This window comes from Prunus persica, chromosome G2 (genome assembly GCF_000346465.2).
Source record: "Prunus persica cultivar Lovell chromosome G2, Prunus_persica_NCBIv2, whole genome shotgun sequence".
Classification (NCBI taxonomy): domain Eukaryota; kingdom Viridiplantae; phylum Streptophyta; class Magnoliopsida; order Rosales; family Rosaceae; genus Prunus; species Prunus persica.
Window position 1 is genome coordinate 28,225,410 of NC_034010.1, and position 11,759 is coordinate 28,237,168.

At 40.8% G+C, this 11,759-nt stretch overlaps 3 protein-coding genes across 3 annotated transcripts; all 3 read left to right on the forward strand.

Annotated features, from left to right (window-relative positions):
* On the forward strand, positions 155 to 3,062 carry LOC18785706 (subtilisin-like protease SBT1.3). The gene has a single exon (XM_007219799.2). The coding sequence runs from the start codon at positions 440 to 442 to the stop codon at positions 2,780 to 2,782; it is 2,343 nt and encodes a 780-aa protein (XP_007219861.1). The 5' UTR covers positions 155 to 439; the 3' UTR covers positions 2,783 to 3,062.
* On the forward strand, positions 3,660 to 6,109 carry LOC18786410 (probable protein phosphatase 2C 75). The gene is made up of 4 exons (XM_007220081.2): positions 3,660 to 4,483; positions 4,582 to 4,968; positions 5,070 to 5,142; positions 5,617 to 6,109. The coding sequence occupies exons 1-4, from the start codon at positions 3,944 to 3,946 to the stop codon at positions 5,949 to 5,951; spliced, it is 1,335 nt and encodes a 444-aa protein (XP_007220143.2). The 5' UTR covers positions 3,660 to 3,943; the 3' UTR covers positions 5,952 to 6,109.
* On the forward strand, positions 6,666 to 9,582 carry LOC18786692 (glycosyltransferase family 64 protein C4). The gene is made up of 5 exons (XM_007218108.2): positions 6,666 to 7,102; positions 7,191 to 7,590; positions 7,689 to 7,852; positions 7,953 to 8,023; positions 9,202 to 9,582. Exons 1-5 carry the CDS (start codon positions 6,804 to 6,806, stop codon positions 9,360 to 9,362), a joined length of 1,095 nt encoding a protein of 364 aa, XP_007218170.1. The 5' UTR covers positions 6,666 to 6,803; the 3' UTR covers positions 9,363 to 9,582.

The window sequence follows — 11,759 nt, forward strand, 5'->3', positions numbered from 1 at the left end:
GGCAATGTTGGTTTTGCTGACTAAAACCCTTTTCATAAAATGAAGATCAGAGACTAAATTATAATGTTTTCTGGTATAATTTAGTGTTCAGAAAAGAAATATATGATAAAGATCCTATACATATATATATGATTCACATTGGTTTAATTATTAACTCTTTTTTTTTGTTTACGATCGAAATGAATTTGTCTTGTACCATGACAAGTTGACAACCACTAGCCAGCTCTTCAAAATCTACTCGCCCATTGTGCATTCATGAAACAACCAACCATCTTTATTGCCTGCACAAGATGCCCACAACAGTAAAGGCCCCTCCTTTCTCTCTGATATTTCAAGCCTCCAAATTCCATTTTCATAATCCTCCTCACTCCCCACTCTACTGCCTCTTCCTTACTTCATTCTTCAAGGAAGAACAGTTCTTCTTCCTTGCCTGATCAAAATGGCTGATCAAAAACCAGTAAAATGGCTGGTTTTGATACTAACAAACTGCCTGTTCTTCAGCATTGCCTTCTCTGCCAAAACCCAATTTGCACACAAGACTTACATTGTCCAAATGGACAAGTCAGCCAAGCCAGAATCTTTCACCAATCATCTAGACTGGTACTCGTCTAAAGTAAACTCAATTGTCTTCAAACCAGAAAATGAAGAAGATGGAGGTCATGATCAAGAAAGGGTAATTTACACTTACCAGAATGCTTTTCATGGAGTTGCTGCTCGGTTGAGTGAAGAAGAGGCTGAGCGGCTACAGGAGCAAGATGGAGTCTTGGCTATTTTCCCAGACACAAAGTACCAACTCCACACTACAAGGAGCCCTCTGTTCCTTGGGCTTGAACCACATGACAGCACCACCACCGTATGGTCTCAAAGAGTCACTGACCATGATGTCATAGTGGGTGTGCTTGACACAGGGGTCTGGCCCGAGAGCCAGAGCTTCAACGACACTGGCATGTCCCCGGTGCCGGCTTACTGGAAAGGAGCTTGTGAAACTGGCCGAGGCTTCTCCAAACACAACTGCAACAAAAAAATTGTGGGAGCAAGAATCTTCTACCATGGTTATGAAGCTGCCACAGGGAAGATCAATGAGCAAACAGAGTTTAAATCACCTAGAGATCAAGATGGGCATGGAACACACACTGCAGCTACTGTTGCTGGCTCTCCAGTGCGCGGTGCTAATCTTCTTGGCTATGCTCATGGGACAGCCAGAGGAATGGCACCCGGTGCGAGAATTGCAGCTTATAAAGTTTGTTGGGTTGGTGGTTGCTTCAGCTCTGATATTCTATCAGCAGTTGATAAAGCTGTGGCTGATGGGGTCAATGTGTTGTCTATTTCTTTGGGTGGTGGAGTGTCAGCTTATTACAGGGACAGTTTGTCCATAGCTGCTTTTGGGGCTATGGAGATGGGGGTTTTCGTGTCGTGCTCAGCTGGAAATGGAGGACCAGACCCTGTTAGTCTCACCAATGTGTCCCCTTGGATAACCACAGTTGGTGCTAGCACCATGGACAGAGATTTCCCATCTTCTGTTAAGCTTGGAAATGGCAGAACTGTGACTGGGGTTTCACTCTACAAAGGCAGAATGATGCTGTCAACAAATAAGCAATACCCTGTTGTGTACATGGGCGATAATTCAACAAGCCCTGATCCAAGCTCGTTGTGTTTGGAGGGAACTTTGGATCGGCGTGTTGTTGCTGGGAAAATTGTGATTTGTGACCGAGGGATTAGCCCCAGAGTGCAGAAGGGACAGGTGGTGAAAGATGCAGGAGGAGTAGGCATGATTTTGGCAAACACAGCCGCAAATGGAGAGGAACTTGTTGCAGATTGTCACCTTGTTCCAGCAGTAGCTGTAGGAGAAACTGAAGCAAAAGCAATAAAGCATTATGCTTTAACAAGTCCAAGAGCCACTGCAACTCTGGCATTTCTTGGGACGAGAACTGGGGTTAGGCCATCTCCAGTTGTGGCAGCATTTTCATCCAGAGGACCCAATTTTGTGAGCCTTGAAATTCTCAAGCCGGATGTGGTGGCTCCAGGGGTCAACATTCTTGCTGCTTGGACTGGAGCATTAGGTCCTTCAAGCTTGCCAACAGATCACCGCAGAGTGAAGTTCAATATATTGTCCGGGACTTCAATGTCATGCCCTCATGTGAGCGGCATTGCTGCTTTGCTCAAGGCTAGGCACCCCGAATGGAGCCCGGCAGCAATAAAATCTGCCTTGATGACAACTGCATATGTTCACGACAACACGCATAAGCCTCTGCAAGATGCCTCAGCAGCTGAGGCTTCGACGCCATATGATCACGGCGCCGGGCACATAAACCCAAGGAAAGCTCTTGACCCAGGTTTGGTTTATGACATTGAGGCTCAGGATTATCTTGAATTTCTATGTACACAAAGGCTAACCCCAATGCAGCTCAAAGTTTTCACCAAGTACTCAAACAGAAGCTGCAAGCACGCTCTGGCCAGCCCAGGGGACTTGAACTATCCAGCAATCTCTGTTGTGTTCCCAGAGAGAACCAATGTTTCTCTTTTGACCCTTCACAGAACAGTCACTAATGTTGGCCCTCCGGTGTCGAATTACCATGCCATAGTTTCACCATTCAAAGGTGCTTATGTTAAAGTGGAGCCACGGACCCTGAAGTTCACCAGAGCCAATCAAAAGCTGTCTTATAAAATCACCTTCACTACAAAATCTCGGCAAGCAACTCCTGAGTTTGGAGGGTTGGTGTGGAAGGATGGAGTGCACAGAGTGAGAAGCCCAATTGTTGTCGTGTGGCTGCCTCCACTGTGAATCTTTCAGTAGATTTTTTTTTTTTCCTGACATGAATGAATCTGAATGTGGGTTTTAGTGCTTTTGAATAAACAAATTTTGTGTAAAAGAGCCAAGAAGTTCACTCATCTGTTGCTCTTCAAGTGGTTTGTTACCATTATAATCCAGCTTGCTGCTAGTGCAAGTGATCAACATTAGAACACGAGCAGAGCAACCATGTGTAATGCAATGTCGAATTCGTATGCAAATTCAATCGTTGTGGTTCAGAACTAGATTATAATATAAGTTCATAGTTGCTCAATTCGCATATAATTTGAGAATGCAGAGCACATGTTTTCTGCAGTTGGTAGAGTTCTAGTCATTTTGCAGCCACGATGAATAACTATCATAGTTGCTCAATCTCTTAAAGTAGTTAATCTTTCTGGCTGCTCAAGTCTTGAGAAGTTTCCAGAGATTTCAGTTATTACGGAGGAGCTACAAGCGCTTGATTTAGATGGGACTGCAATTAAAGAACTGCCCTCGTCAATTAATAATCTTACGGGGCATGTTACTTTGAACCTAGAAAATTGCAGAAAACTTAAAAGCCTTCTGAGCAGTCTTCATTTGAAATCTCTTCAAATCTCAAAGGCTGCTATTAGGCCTGTATTTAGATGGGACTGCCATTAAAGAAGTGCCCTCGCCATAGAATTCTTGTTCTGGATCCTCTTGCACTTTCGGCTAAACAATAATACACCCATTTTATATGGGCCATATACATTTCCAAACTACACCAGTGCACTTTGGCCCAGTCAAAGCTGCCTCTTCTTCACACTTTTCTTTTTATTTTTCACAGTGAAAAAAAAAAATATTTAAGAAATTTAAGATTATCTATGTCACTCAGTGCCACAAAAGAATGACGTGGACATAACTGGTCACTGACATCGACGGTTGCAGCAAGAGCAAGAAGGCCCCACGTAGTGGCTTCATGGCTCATGCAGAGCATTCTCGTGGCGCTTCCCAACCTTGGTCTCCTTCCACGAGTCACCAAGTTCCTCCTTACAGGACCTTCACCTTCACGTTTCTCTCGTCAATCCCATCATCCCCTATCTTTATATCTTCTCTCTGAGTCTCTCCAGTCCAGACCTCGCTCTCACACCATAATCAACCAACTAGCTACTGGGTAGGTAGCTAGCTAGAAGTGATATGACAAGGCAGCGAGCTGAGCTTGTTTCGTCCAAGATGGTGCTGAGGAAGGAGTGGGAGTTTGACACACCGGAGCAATGCCGACAGCGCCGTCGCAGGAGAATCGATATCAGGCGGGCACGGTGGTCCTACTCCGGCCACTACTACCTCCCTGTACGCCATGATCAGAACAATTCAGACGACCATGAGCAGACTTGTCTGTTATCTGATTATGTACAACGGAGGCAAAATAATAATATCAATCTGAATTTTGAGGAGGAGGAGGATGGGACGGAGGCAGTGGAGCCAACTGATGATCACCATGCGGTGGTGCTGCGGCCAGCTGTACTGGTTCCGCGCTATTGGCTTCATCATAATCCGATGCCGGAGTTTGGAACCATTTGGCTGACTAGGCGTCCAGATCAGATTCAGATCAGTACGGATGACTACGATACGGTGTTCGTCAAGGAGGACTTTTGTCGGCTCGATTTCGATGATGTTCCCGGCAGTGGTCGGCCTATGCATTTCTTCGCTGTCTACGATGGTCATGGACACCCTCATGTACGTTTTTTTTATAAAAAAAATCTCAAAAATACCCAATTTTCATTAATCTCATTTTATGATGTGATTAATTGAATTAATCATGTGCTGACTTTCAGGTCTCCGCGCTTTGCAAACAACAGATGCACGAATTCGTAGCAGAGGAGCTAAGGCGAGTGTTCTACGCGTCAGGGGGTGCCAATGGTGATAAAAACTTGGGCTTGGGTTCTTCGCAGGAGGAAGAGGCGAAGTGGCCTGTTCTGGTACGGACGGCCCTAGAGAGGAGCTTCGAGAGGATGCACCGGCTGGCCCAGGACGCCTGCTCTTGTGGGAATATCGGGCACACATGCGGGTGCAAGCCCAATATCAATGCGCTGCCAGTTGCGGGGTCCACTGCTGTCGTGGCCATTTTGACAGCTCAGCATATTGTGATTGCTAAGTCTGGTTCCACACACGCCGTTCTTGCCCGCGCCGGGAGTCCTTTCCCACTCTCCCATGATCACAAGGTTCACTTTGTAACACAAACTGCCTCCAATTAATTCACATCAATAAAATTGCTAAATAGTACAAAAATTATACTTTTACATCTTACTTTAATTGGTCGCAGCGTGAAAGGTTGTTCTATCACAATGGCGTGCGTGTATATGGAATTCTCAACATGTTTCATTATCTGAGTCCAAGTAAGTAAATCTTCTAATATTTGATAAATAGGATTGAATACTCACAGTATCGCGACCATTTGTTGTGTGTCGCTCAATGCATAAGGGTATTGGATTGGAAAGAATAAGTATCTTTTATTGACATTATAGTGTTCCGTATTCTGATTTTAACTTCGTGCTAGTGTGTTGGAATAGTTGGATCATATATCTCACCTATAAAATAGGACAAATTATGCTATCAAAATGCACACAATAGGATTATTTATGGTGGGATTATCTTGTATTTTCGAGCACCAAAATGACATTCAACCACATTCAACCACCATAGGATCATTTTCGAGCACCAAAATGACATTCAATTAAGCTAATCTAATCTTACTACTTATCCTAACCACCAAATGAGGCACAATTGTATCTCTTCTAATTAAGCATTAATCTAAGTACATGTTTCTTGATGCTAATTATTTGATTAATTGATTGGAAATTAATGAGCAGGTGATGAACGCCACATTTTGAAACCAGTGGTGACATTGGAACCTGAGATTTCCATCATAAAAAGAGAAGTAGAGCGAGATGAGTGCTTGATTTTGGCGAACGACGGTATTTGGAATGTGATGTCGGATGACATGGCTTGCAGAGTGGCTTGCAGGTGTCTTAGAGATGACAGCCATATTAGTCCTATTGTTGCTGTAGTTGATTCTCATATAAACGGCCCTGTGCTTCTATCTTCTAAAAGCCACCTAGCAGCTTCGCTGCTCTGCCGCCTCGCATTTGCTCGTGGAAGCCTTGACGATATGAGTGTCATGGTTGTCGATTTGAAAAGTGGCTAATTGAAGAATAGAAGCAAAAGAATATGTGGGAATTTATAATTGCATTATTTTCACTATGAAGGGTTACATTGGGAGAATAATTGTGGTTGTTCAATTGGACAAGCGATTTCTTTTTAAACCAAATGTTTAGTGAAATGCTTGAATGTTCTCTAATATAACGGAAAATGTGATGGAAGGTTAAAATAGCAAAATAACATAGCCAGGGAGCCTAAATTTTAAGGTGCATATTATAAGGTTTCAAGATTCGGGTATTTACATGAAATGTAACTCATAATTGACATGAAATGTGACTTATAATTGACAAATAAAGTGTGTTATTGGTCAATCGTTAGATATTATAAGTTTATAATTTTTTATCGTTGATGCATGTAAAGTCTACGAAGTATTTGGAGGTTTGTAATTTTCAATTGTTGATATACTTGAAGTCTACAATACATTAGACACTCGTGGAGAAATGAGAGTATAGCAAATTCTTCCATGAGAAAAATGTAATTAACTAAAAAAATTTAAAAAAATTCATTTTGCAAGGAGGAAGAGAGGTTTAAATTATCCAAGTGCATATTTTTCCTTGTATGGGCTGTAGTCCAAAAGATCTGAGCCATCTAGCAAGAGAATTCCAACATGACTCAAGTTGTAGCCCAATTCACAACTGAAACGCACCGTCTGTCACCAAATACGCACTCGTTTATGACATTCTGACACGTAGCATTCTCCCAACTGTAAAGTCCAGCTGGGGGAGTGGACAAGTGCTCAACTGTCTTGGGTCTTCCATCTGCACGCATCACGATGACCATCTCTACTCCAAACATCACGACCGTCCGAGCTTGACGACATTCAGTTGAATTCAATCCAATGTCCACGATCATTGGCATCCGCGACGCCGGGCCGACCGGTGCAGTGGCCTCAGCCATAGCCGCAGCCGACATGAACGGCGGAATCTACTCTCCGGCTAAGGAGAAAGCCGCCGCCAGAGGCGTCTACACCGGCCGCTCCCAGCTCGTTCGGCGGCTCCGAAGCCTGGTCTGCGCGGCTAAGCTCAAGCTCGTTGTGTGCGTTGTCATCTTCTCCGTCGTCGTTTTGGTCACCTCCTCCAGGCTTAGTTCTGTGATGGGTTGGGTCCCTCCCCACCCTAACCCCAACACCAGTTCTAGGTAACCAAATCTAATTTCATTCGTAAATTCATAATTAAATTCCGAAAATTCTGAACTTATAACTAACCAAAAGAGAAATAATCTTCAGAGGTGGTGGATATACGGTGCTTATGAACACATGGAAGCGAAGCTCAGCTTTGAAGCAATCAATTGGGCACTATGCGTCATGTGGTGGCGTTGAAGCAATTCATGTGGTGTGGACGGACAGCGAACCACCCTCAGAATCTATGAAATACCATCTCGAAAAGATGGCATTTTCAAAGTCACAAGCAGCGAAAAAACCCAACTTTAAGTTTAGCATGAGCCAAGACGACGATTTGAACAATCGGTTTAAGCCAATTCAGGACCTTAGATCAGACGCCATATTCTCTGTTGATGATGATGTAAAAGTCCCCTGTTCCACTTTGGATTTTGCTTTCACGGTCTGGCAATCTGCACCCAACACTATGATTGGGTTTGTTCCTCGCATGCATTGGCTTGATAAGGAGGTTAGCATTTTTGCTCTTTTGTGTGCCTGAGTTTTTGGTTGAGCTTTGTGCTGATTAATTGTAATTTTGGTTAATCTTTGTGTTTGAATTCTAAACAGAAGAGTGGCGTAGAGAAATATACGTATGGGGGGTGGTGGTCCGTTTGGTGGATGGGCACATATAGTCTGCTTCTTCCCAAAGCTGCATTCTTTCATAGGAACTACTTGAATTTGTATACCAACAATATGCCCTCATCTATCCGTGACTATGTCACCAGGGAGAGGTATGTACATGTGTTGGCTATCTTTTCGTTTGGGTTTGGGGGCTTCATTTGTTTGTGTGCTGCTTATTATACTTAAGATTTTCTGTGCTCGATTGTGCAGAAACTGTGAAGATATTGCTATGTCATTGCTTGTCGCTAATGCCACCGGTGCTCCTCCAATTTGGGTGAAAGGTATTTTGGATTTTCTTTTCTTAACATGTATGTATGTGCAAACTACGTTGGATGAGCCTCAGGGTTTGTGTTAGTTTTCCAAATGACTATAACTACTATAAAGTTTCACAATAGCTTGTATTCTGCATGGTCAATACACCCTGCATCCATCAATAGCTTTGGTAATTATTGACGGAGGCTCTTGTTGGATGTGCACTCTAGTTGACAACTTTCTGCTTGGTTGAAAACAAGTTTGAGTACTCTGCTTGACAACCTTCCCCTTGTTTACTTCCTCATTCATCAGTAAAAAAATTAAGCACCTTCACCTGTGAAGAAAGTTAGAGAGAAATGAAGTCCTCCTCAGTCAATAAGAATACGGATTTCAATACAATGAACAAAAGCGGATGTGCAGCCTTTTAAGTACTACAGAGCTTTGCATGATTGACATCCACCTCCTCTTAGCAAATAGAACAGTGAGGCTAACAATTCAGACTGTCAAAACTAACACTAATTCACTAATTAAACCGTCCAAATAACAACCTGTATATCCGTCGGTCTGACCTGACAAGCGTGTGTCATAGAGTTTGGTTAAAGATTTATGTCATACAAATTTCTGCTTGCGGAGATCAGGACTGAAAGACCATTACCATATGTATATTAATACCTAAGTTTTTATACAATCTGTCATCAAATTAGCTGCAAAATTGGAGAGGAGGCCTATTGGTTTTAGACAAGAACCCACTAAGGTTTTTTTTTTTTTCGAATAGAATTTTTTTTTCTAGAAGATCTTGATTCTTGAGTGCATTATAACAAGGTGCATCCTATGTATGAATTTCAGAGGCGTGTTTTGGACAAATTCCTTAATAAATGCTGTTTAGTTGTAAGTTGTAACTGCTTCTCTTTACATTGTTCCTCAATATATCTAAACTGATGATACTGATGTTAGTTTTTGGGTTCAAATAACATTTTCTGCTCAGCAAAAGTGCTCAGATATTCGAATTTCAAATCCCTTTACTTTACGGCACCAACCCAACTATCACATTTGTGTTTTTACACTATGATGGCCATCCGTTGTTGGTTCTCCTAAACTTTGTCGTTGTACTCTTTAGCTCTTGGTCGTCCTCAATCTAAGAAATTTTATCTCTAAGGCTTTTTGTTGGAAAATTTTCATGTTGAAGCTGGGGCCACTAACTGTGCAGGGAAGACGTATGAGATTGGATCATCTGGAATGAGCAGCATGAAAAGGCACAGCAAGAGGAGGAACAAGTGCCTCAACGATTTCATCTCCCTATTCGGAAGAATGCCGCTTGTATCAACCAACGTTAAGGCTGTAGATACGAGGCTTGAATGGTTCTGGTAACTTGAGTTGTGTGTATAATTTGCTTTCCCCACCTGTAGTTTAGTGTCTGTATAGACTGTTGGGACATGGTACCTACAAGGACGTAATCTCTAATTCTGATATGGAAATGACATTGCTCCACAACCAGAATCCACAATCCAGCATGTTTGTTTGATGAGCGAGCACTCTCTTTGTTGACCCTCCCATCAAAATGCTATACAGAACACAGATTGGGGTAGAAGTTCAATTGTTTGCTTGTTCATCATTTATCTTCTATAGTGGATTAGTCAAATTTAGGCGTAAGAGGTTGGGCACATTGCTCGGACTAACTGACCAATTATTCCGAGCATTTAAGAAACAATTATTAGTGTAAATTAATAGGGTGGGGTGGGGTGGTTGGAAACTTGGAGAGGAGGTCCATCAGTATTGTTAAAAGGTCGGCGCTAGGGCTACATTGCTTATGGAGGAGGCCCGGCTTTTATTAATGGGCTTGTAATTTTCTCAAGATATGCAAGAGAAGTATACAAGCAAGCAAACCTCTCATGTGATGTGATCAATTCTAAACGAGCTATACCTTATCTCATTCAATTCATCAGGACCAGGTTAAAGCCCATTCTTCCGATCATTATGGATTCTTTGCACGTGTGACCATCTCATCAACAGTCAACATCGTTGACTGGGTGAAGACGATGCCCAGCTAGCCACGTGGATTATTTTGTGTGTGTGTGCGCGCGCTGGTTATCATGTGTACTCTTTTGTTTTTAGGCAGTGACAGGTCGGTTGTTGTCGACCACCACGTTGTATAATACTTTTCTTTTACATTGATATTTTTTAGTGAAACATATTTTAAATGTTTATATTCTTCATCTTTCTCTATTTAATATTTATTTTCTTGGATTTACCCTTACCGGCTTGTTTGTATTTTGTGAAACGAATTTCCTCTACACCTGCTGTAGCACACTAGGACCGACCGAACAATACAAGTTGGAACTCTAAAATTCCACACGTGGAATCTCATAATTAAGTTGAAAAAGTCTACATTATGTTTGACTTTGATACAATTTAACCAAGTTTTTCTCTGAATACGATGTGACAGCCTATCACTTCATTTTTCATTCATTCATTCTTTTTTTTTCTCTTTAAATTAAATATGATGGAAATTCTTCAAATATGAAAATACAAATTCCCCCCCTTATATCAATTTATCTCTCATTAAAAAAGATCCGATTTATTGTTTATTTCTCTCTATCTTTCTTTTTATGCACCCTTATAAAAAGATAGGGATAAAAATAAAATGAGCGTAATGAAATGAAAATATGTAACTATTCAGGGAATATTTCCCGGATTGAAGAGCTTACTGAATAAATGTCAAAAGAAAATAAAAAGGAATAAAAGGATTATGTTTAACTTAAGAAACAAAAAAACTTGTACGTGCAAACAGAAAATATAAATGAATGGATAGATTTGGGTCAGGTGAGGTGAGTAGCAATCCACGTTGTTTTTCCTGGTTTTCCCAATTTTGACCCAAGAACAAAAAGTCTAGAAAAGGATAAATAAAGGACTTGAATATAGTCAGTTATTCAAATTATAAAAACTGATCCTCTTAAAAAGAAATTTTTTTTTTATCAAGCTGACCTCTCCTCCTGGCCCCTCAATATCGTATCATTAGGAAAAATAAAATAAATTTCCAAATAAATTTAGCATCAACAAAGAAAGTGAAAGATAATTTTTTTTATTTGTTCCCTTAATCTAAGTTAGTTTTCTTAATTTAAAAAACTAAAATAAAATATTGGTTCATTTGCTAACATCCATGAAATTTGGGTTAAATAGTATTTACTGAGTAATGAATAGAGATATTTAAAAGAGTTTATTCAATTAAAATTTTAATAGATTGTAAAATAAAAAATGTTGAGTAAGCAAGCAAGCATCATATGAGAAATGAGCTACAACGGCAGCCTGTAAGATGAAAAGTCAAACCTAACAAAAGAAAGAAACCAAAGACTTTGGCAGTGGGTTGTTTGGTACTCCCATTTTATTTTTCTTTTAGGGTTGGCCGAGGTGTGCGTGACACAATCACACAATCACTAGGGTGTAATTTTTATTTTTTTATTGTTCGTTAATTGAAAATTCAATTGCCACCCATCTTTAAAAAAAAAAAAAAAATGTTAATAGTGGGGCGTTTCCTAGAAGAAAACCAAAATAGGAAAATGACATGCTTCCATTTTGTTTCTTTATTTATTTTCTCTTTTTCTTGGGCTTTTTAACGTCTTTTTTATTTATTTATTTATTTATATATATATGTTTCTTTCACGATAAAAACATGCTTATTGCAAAAGACCTACTAATGTAGATAAAAACATGTTTATAGTAAAAGACCTACTAGTGTAGTGATTTGAAGCAATTGTTTTCTCAAACAAG